Below are 8,977 nucleotides of genomic sequence, written 5' to 3'. Positions count from 1 at the left end.
ATTTAGTCCTGCCTGCAAACCATGTAGCCCAGGGAACATTGACACAACAAAAACATGCGAGCACTCGATCACTGGGAATGAAGGATAAAAGCGTTGCCAAGCTCTGTTATGAATCTTTTTCTTACAGCTATAGGAGGTGCACTGCAGAGGTGCAAAGAAAAAATCACAGCCATAGGCCCAGATAATGAATATGCCATGACTAATATTGGGCGATTACAGAGTGTCAGTTGTGGAGAAGTCCTGAAAGGCCTGGAAGTTAGTTTAAAGCTGAATACATTTTGATTGTCAGTTGTGTTGGAAATCCCAAAGAATTCTTTAGAACAAAGTGTTGAAAACAAAAAGCGTATTTCCTTAATTTTAGGCCCAGACTGCTTATGTGCCACATTTCACTGCGCGGGGTAGCACCGTTTAAGCGTCCCTAAGCGTCCTCGCTCAGGCCTCGGGCTGCCTCGTTGGCCGTCTGAGGCCGTGGCGCATTTCCATTACAGTTTAGGACCTGGGGTAGCAACGCAGTGTAGGCGGGGCATCTGTGCAGAGACATCCTGGAACACTTTCACATTTCGAGTTGTTCCGTCGAGCTCCCGCTGGATTTTATCATCCCCAATGAGATGTAGGAACGTCGTCACCTCCTCGGTCGACCACGGTGTGCTTTTCTTTGACGTTGCCATTTTTGTAGTTCCTCCGTTTACAAAAATGCTGTGTATAAAAATGCTGCAAGCTTGCTTCTAGATATATATGCGACGCTAGGGATGATTCTCTCTGAGCAATCAGCAGTCGAGAGTGTTGATGTCAATAGTTCAGCCCTGGCCCTGGCCTGATAGAACCACGATTTTATGGGGCCGGAAAAAGTACCCGCTAGCCGGTGCTACGCTATATGGAAAGGCCACCAAAAACTGGCCTGGACGATTAAGGACGCTTAAACGGGGCTACCCGCTGCAGTGGAAATGCGCCATAAGTTGACTGATGAGGGTTTTTTCTATGGCTGATGGCTAGAGATCAGGGCAGCTGATGGTAGACATATATAAGATTAATATATAGTAGTTGTTGTTGTTTTCTTTTAGTATCTTATAAATAATAACGGATTGTACTTATATAGCACTTTTATAATGTCTTTTCGACCCCTCAAAGCGCTTTACATACTAAGAGTCATTCACACGTCATTCATGCAGAGCAGTAGGCTACCACTTGCTCTAGGGAAGCCATGCTATCGGAAGTAATACTGATTTTAACATAATAGAAAATGCTAAACTTTAATAAACATTTATTCAACCCTGGTATTGTCCACAAGTATTCACGCTTTGAGAAAAAAAAAAAGATATTGTTGAACTTGAATAAATCCAAAATAAATGAAGTTGAGTAGCCTTCATTGGTGTTTGCTCAGTTTAATACTTGTACAAATATATAATCTGCCATCTGGGCTAGTGGAGGCTCCTGCCTCATACATGAACTAATTGACTAAAAACCGATGGCTCCAGACACTCCTCTCTGTTTGTAAAATGCTTTTTTTCCTCATGCTAAATTGCAAACACTTAAACTGAGAGCAATGGTTTGATTGAGTTTTCAGGAGAGGACACTGCACAGCAGAGCCAACTTGTCATGCTGCACTGAAGAACAACTTTGTCTCTTTGTAGATGTTTTGGAACAAACTGCAAAAACAAAAAATCTCAGAAAGATCATACACTGCTTGTTAATGAGGGGAAGCAGGGATGAAATGAAATCATCCCCAGATTATAGTAATCATCACGCTGTTTGGAGGAACACTGTGGCCTCATTTTGCATCTGGCTTGAGGACAGCAACTGTCTTGTCTGTTCAGGTGAATTCAGCTTGTTGGAGATGGTTATCTAACAAAGTAATTAGGTTTTTAGGATGTGCTGATGTGCGTGTTTTAATTATAGAGCAGCAGGGGCAATATAAAGGGAGTGTAGAGGGATCGAAGAAAGCTCTGGAGGTTGGTGATTTTAAAAAGCATTTAATAACTCATGGATATTTAGTCATAGTATCAATGAAATGCCTACGCAAATTGTTAATTAATTTGATCTGTGAGAGATAAAGTGTAGTGTGTCAGCTGGAAATAATCAAGTATTGGCACACATGACGGCAAGTAAAGAAATACAAAATATTTTATTACCCTTGCTTAATAAAAAATTTCCCCATGCTACCCATCTTCTGTCGTTTGTATTTCTTCAGTTTTTCTTGCATATCTTGGTAGAAGTAAAATATCTGGTATTGTATGTAATGTATTTTTTTCAATTGAAAGGAACCCTCGGACCAATCTTTAAAATAGATTTCCTTTTCTACTACACAGTAATAATCCACACAACCCATTTGTCCATTGTCCCACAGGTTATTGAATCACTAGGCGTCATGATTTACAAAGCTCTGGACTATGGACTTAAGGAAAACGAGGAGCGTGAACTCAGCCCGCCGCTGGAGCGCCTCATCGACATGATGACCAACACGGAAGAGGCGGAGAGTGACCCCTGTCCTGACGAGGGCTACGAAGCTACAGAGGAGGAGTGTGAGGAAGAAGAAGAGGAGGAAGAGAAGCCCGTCTCTGCCACGCCCGGCGTAGTCACCAGCATTCGCAGCTACCAAGACCTCATCATGGTATGTTGTGTGGGGCGCACTGTGTCTCTTAGGCTACGTTAACAATGCTGCTTTAGTGTTCAATTTGGATTTATTTCTCAACTTAGATTTTTTTTGTTTGGCTGTTCACATTATTTTAACTGAAACAGGTTCTGTCCTGGACTGACCCACATGTGGAGAACAAAAAATAACCAAAAGCCATTTTACAAAAGTATACATGAAGACCACTGAACTCATCAATTACTGTTTGATTGTAAAGTTGTTGAGAAATACTTTTTTTTTTATGGAGCGATGGCTGAAAACATATGAAAGTGGCTCAAAGAAGAGATAAAAAGATTCCACGCATCACCTTTAAAAATAATTAAAAATAAACTATTGATACAAATATGCACAGGTCATAAGTGCATATTGCAACATTTCAGTGAGATCCATTAGGTCCAATCGTAAGCATAATCCCCACACAGTAACACTCCCATAATAACTGCTCCTGATCCTTTACTGCAACATTTTGATTAGTCATGGTTCAAGGCTGATGAAGAACCATGACTCATCAAAGACATTAAAGGCGAAATAAATATGCAGATTTTTCTTCATCATGTCTAAAACAAAGCTGTGCCCGTTGTCATCAGACCAGGTCCAAACAAATTCCCCTGATGGGGGGCCGTCACGCTGTAAATTCCCAAAGCACTCTCTGAATATGAAAGCAATTATAGCTTTGTAAACACGCTGGTATTTGGGGAATAGCCTTAGATCAGCGTGTTCCTTCCATATAATAAACTCGGTGTATAATGAATTGGGACTGTTTGCTGCCGGACCGGTGCATGCTTCTAATTCTCCCAACAATCCCTCGCTTGATATAACGGTAATATGTTGACATGGCTGGAGTAAATGGCTGCAAATTCCTGTCTGACCTCCTTCCTTAACTTAGAGGTTTCTCAATACTCTAATTTCCCCTCCTCGACTCCTATCCTCGACTCCTATCCTCGAGACTTAGTGCCGCCCACAGGAGATGCAAGCGGAGGACTGAGGAGGGGAGCCGAGGAGAGAGGAGGGGGAGCAGCAGGCAGTTAGAGAAATGAGAACTCCTCTCCTCTGAGCGGTCATTTTAAAGAGAAGTCCATTAATGATGGCAGGAGGCACAGCAGCCCTCTGTCTGATGGACAGATGTGTTCATGATGACTTATATATTTACTTTTAATTCATTCACAGTGCGGTATAATGAGACAATAACAGGCTACAGATGCGGACATATACACACATATATTTATATAAATATATACAATTTCAGAATCAAACGAGTATGAGAGCACTCTCATAATAACGTAACACAATCAGAGACTGGATATATCCCCCCCCCTCGCTCTCTGGTCGCTGAAATGGGGAATTGAAATTACGGGCCAAAAGTTGTATTAAAAGTAAGCAGAGGACACCAAACCAACTGAGACCTGTCTGTCTGCTGCACTTACACACTGTACTACACACTGTACCACACACACCTACAGCTCCTAAAGCATAATCAGGCTACAGCTGTTGTGTGTTTTGTTATGTGAAGCACTAAATGGTCTTAGAAAAAGATCGACTCTTTGTTTGTAGATATCTACTAAACTACAGCAAATACAGAGATTAATGTAGGCCTGTTATACTGAGTGATATATATTTTACACACTGCTCTGCTTTCTGCACGGACCTCACAGCTGTTCTCACTGTAAACATCGCGTCGCAATGAAAGCAGTTTCTAAAATAATATCCAGGGGATGCATGCAGAGCTGTCATTGGCTGAGATAAGTCCGGCCGTGCGTAACGCCTCCACCGTTCCAGAAAATGCATCAGCGGAAGAGCCGTGGAGGAACCATCAAGTATCCTTGATCATAGCTCCTCCAGAGAGCCTCCTCGATGCTCGGTCCCCGAAGTGCATTTAGAGAAATTAGATGTCCTTCAACATGGCGCGCAGAAATCCATTTCCGGGTCACTACCTGAGGAGTCGAGGAGGGGAAATTAGAGTATTGAGAAACCTCTTTTGACTCTGCTGTTCTGCCAGGCAGAGGAAGGTCAGGTCAAACTAGGGTGAGGCAAGAGGTGAAGCTGATAAAAGATGACAGCACTAGTGAAGCATCCCACTAAGACAGGAAGAGTTAGATGGTGAATGTACAGACTGGGTCTCCTTTCTGATTAAGGGAAATGGAGTGAACTCCTCTTACCAAAGCTGTCAATCTCTTGAGTTAGGATTGTGTTCCACCTAAGTATGGCTCATCAAATACTAAAATGATTTCACACAAATTCACTGACACCACATTTCCAAACTGACATTCAGCACATACTGTTAACCTTCAGTTTCCTTCTTTTCTTTTGCAACCATAAGGTGTTGTGCGTATACAGATCATTGTTATTAGGGTAAACAGTGGAAACCACAGACATTGCAGTATTTGAGACATGATCCTGAAGACTCTCACTGCTCACCTACTGTAAGTGTAGAATTAGCTGGGAATTTAGCTTCGGGTGAACGAGGAAGAAGACACTTTCTGCTGAGTCAGACATTCCTGTGGCGAGCCAAGCCCATCAGGAGAAAACAAGAATATGTCACTCGTCTGGATTCCTGCTTTTGTGTCACTTGGGTTAATATGAGCTCATCTATTATGTTGTCAGGCAGGAGGCTTTATTATCGTCACAGTCAAATACCATAAGGGTCAGAGTTTTAAATGGTGCATAGCTAATGCTAGTCAGACAAATTTGCTCCGACTGGACAATCAGGTTCACACTAATGACATTTTGTGTACATGATGCCCAGGGAGTGCTTACTGACGATAAAGATCCCATGATGCCTCTGGAGTGCCACCATGAGCAAGAGATGTTTGTTTTTGGTATCGAAACTCATACAATTGATATGTTTCCACTTTCTGTTTAGTGCAATCATTGGCCCACATTTTTGATTTGCCCAATACTTTGACCAAATGTTCTCTAATCTAACAACAATAACATTCCCATCACCCCTGAGCCCTGTTGCTTTTTTTGTTTTGTTTGTAGGACCGTTGGCAGGTTTACAGAAAAGCTACTGGCATGATTTTCTTGAAACTGTGTTGAAAGGTGTGGCCAAGGAAAAAACCATTACGTGTTGGCCTGCATTAAATTCACAGGGAGGTTTCTCATTCGTTAACATTGAGAGATTTGAATTTGTGCTTAATTCATGTGTTGGAATACATTTGCAGGTTATTGTGTTTAATTGTATTGGTCACAAAAACACTCACCATGATTTAACTAAGAGCTCTATGCCTTCACCAGTTTTTCCGGATACTTGTCTAAATTAATGTTATGGTAGCCAGGTTTAGATATGGATTTGGTTTTAAGTAAAGGTCAAGACCATTTTATTAATACACTCAAGGGCTAGGGTGGCTCTAACGCACCACTACATGTATATTAAATTCCTTCTCTCATCTCCTACAGCTATGTTCTTCCCACCTGCCCAGCCCATCAGACGCCCCCCTCCATTACCAGGCGGTGTGTCGTGCTCTCTATGCCGAAGCCAGAGAACTACACACCTTCCTGGATAAAATCAAAAGTGCAAAGGAGGTAAGAAACAAATCCGTTTGAGTTATTAATAAACCTGGTGAGTCACAACAACTATTTAAAAAAATAATGAATAACAATACCAACTTTTGGTCACTATGTCAAGATTTCCAAGGTCGGCTAATTTTGTACATGAGTCATCCTCAGAACATTTGACTCTATAACTCATCACAAGAAATAACAAAATAAATTGAAAGTGATAGAGATGTGCTTGGAGGGCCTATCCAGAAAGTACCAGGAGGAAATGAGGATGTACCAAACTCTCTTATCGCTCGGGGTTACCACCCTCTGCTGTTTTGGGATGTGGTTTTACCGTGTACAGATTTAAGGTTGAATAAGGATCTGTAAGGACAGCAAACCTTCTAATGCCAAGAAAATAAAAGACCAGAGTTGTGCCCAGAAAGTGCACAATAACCACACACTGGACCACAAAGTGGAAATGGTCCAGAAGCATTGAGACTGTGTGGGTGTCCCTGAATGACCTTTTTGATCTGGCCAAATCATCATTGCTTGCACTACTTAAGATCTTCATGGATGTGACCTGGCATCCTGTTTCTCATTTCTTTGGATTTATTGCTCTAGAGATAGAGCATTGGAACTAGAGTAATTTAATCTGGTTAGCGAGGGATTCCCTATGGAGACGGCTTGTGTTTATACTGTTAATCCACTGTTAATCAAAACGTGATGAGATTCATTGTTTTTAATTAAACTCATTAATTGAAAATGTCTTCATGGTTGAATACCTTTGAGGAAATGCAACATGGAAGATGTCATAGGCAACTTGAACAGATTTGGATAGTTAACACTAGTTTTTTGTCTAATTTCAGAAAATCATGTTTTCAAGCAAATTGGACACCAAATACAAACAGTAGGAAAGCTTGTGGGAAAACATTTACCCTGCCCAACCCAAGCATTACAAATAGACCAAAATTCCTGTACAATTAGTTGTACAACTCTGTGTTTTCTGATTGAGTTGAAGTTTAGAGATTTAGCCACATGACTCATTCTATAGACTGTCAGACTAGCTTTGCTGCACAGTCTGTACACTCTCATGCAGTACGTTTCACGCGTTAGCCAAGCAGAGATCTTATGCAATATATGGTTATCGAATCAAGTTTAACCTCATTATAGGAATGTAAGGAGCTTACAGGAGGGGGCCACCAGGCTCTAGGGGCTGCTTGGCACTCCCTGTAGCACTGAGAGTCACTGGATAGCTGCTAATAAGTAACCATGCACAGTGTCACACATGCTTACAAATTAGGAGGCTAGTCAATGAGTCTTTCTTTCAGTTTCTCTCACTGTTGTTGTTTTTCTCTCTGTTAGTGTCTATCTGCTTCTTCTTGTTTGCTGAATGTTCTGCCACTCTAGAAATAAACCATAACAAATAAATGTTTTTTCTAAATGATGGGAAGTCCTGGGTATTAAATTGGAAGCAGCAAAGCATTTGCATACAAGAAGAGAACAGTCAGATCAGCAGAAAAGAAGATTAGGCCTAGGAAGAAGGAATGTGTTCCAGCAGTGAACATGGGTGCAGATAATTGGATGTGTAGAAAAAGAAAGCTGCAGCTGCCAACAGAGGACGCTTTAGGCTTAACTGTCTTTGATCTCCGATTGATTTCATTAAATAACTTTAGATCTTAATTTATTATGAGTAGAACATTTAACAGCATTTCTGATATAGGAAAAATTAAAAGCAAGCATCCTGTCCCATGTGTTTTTACATTTATGACTGTGGATTAACGGTGTAAATATTTAGACTTGGCACATGCAGCTGAAAACAAGGAGAGCGATCATTAACTCACCCAGTTTGAAATTTGAATTGCTCACACAGAACTTTCCATACAGTAACTTGCTAGAGGACTTCCGTAGCCAGACATGAAAAGCAGCCATTAGATGACTATTGGCTTTTCCTTTCTTTCCCTCTGGTACATGGTCAATAGAGGATGAGACAGTTATTGACCTGCTAATGTTAAACGACATCCATCGATTAATTAACCAGACTGCTTTGACTGCAGCAACCTCTACTTAATTAGAGCCAGTACTGTGAAAGCATCAGCACTCCTCAGGACTTGTTCTGCAGCTCAGGTAAAGAAGCAATGTCTCATGGGTACACCATCAGTAGTGGGAGAAAACATTGAAGTATTTTCAGGAAGTTTTATTTAAGTGAAATTATTGTAAACAAAATCTATAATATAAGCATATGGTTGGGGCTTATCTTGATCACCATGTGGCCTGTGTGAACTGACGGTCATGTTTTCATAATACAAAAACACTCATATTTACACAGGAGGCGTGACGGCCGCCTGTTTAGATAAGGACAAGATTCATGAGAATTGATGGTTAACTTGTAATAACACGTCATGTCGGGAGCTAATGTAGCAGCACAACTCTCTATGAGTTATGCCGCTGAGAGGCTAAAATGTGCTCTTTGCTGTGACGCGTTCCATTTAAGAGTCCAAAGTCATTCATAGTCCATAGTGTTTCATAAAACATAAACAAACGATGTACAACTCCCGACTTGACGGTTAACAGAAAGAGCGCCATTCACCCTCTTCCTTCATCATATCGTCCCAAACCGGCATCCAACAGGTGACCTAAATAACAATAAACCACACCCACGTGACCATAGCCGGAAAGTGATAAACAATAAGGATCAAACGCGATGCAAACAGAAATGGAGATAATAATACAAATAATAAGTAATGGCAAAACAAGCATTTTGGCTCCTACAGGTGTCTTGTTTCTTTATTGTTTGGGACAATGACCTCTGGATAAAAGGCACGTCAGTGGAGACATACGTCAAAGGAAGTGGGATGATCCGACGGAGGG

The 8,977-nt window shown here is 41.2% G+C and overlaps 1 protein-coding gene across 1 annotated transcript; it reads left to right on the top strand.

Annotated features, from left to right (window-relative positions):
- Nucleotides 1-2,346: 2,346 nt before the first annotated feature.
- LOC104967363 (protein spire homolog 1-like) lies at nt 2,347-6,736 on the top strand. Its single transcript, XM_010796772.1, has 3 exons — nt 2,347-2,608; nt 6,026-6,151; nt 6,731-6,736. The coding sequence occupies exons 1-3, from the start codon at nt 2,366-2,368 to the stop codon at nt 6,734-6,736; spliced, it is 375 nt and encodes a 124-aa protein (XP_010795074.1). The 5' UTR covers nt 2,347-2,365.
- The last annotated feature ends 2,241 nt before the right edge of the window (nt 6,737-8,977 follow it).

Source organism: Notothenia coriiceps, unplaced genomic scaffold (genome assembly GCF_000735185.1).
Source record: "Notothenia coriiceps isolate Sejong01 unplaced genomic scaffold, NC01 NC01_scaffold00037250, whole genome shotgun sequence".
NCBI lineage: Eukaryota > Metazoa > Chordata > Actinopteri > Perciformes > Nototheniidae > Notothenia > Notothenia coriiceps.
Note: the sequence above shows the minus strand (reverse complement) of the source record. Positions and strands in the feature narration are given on the sequence as shown.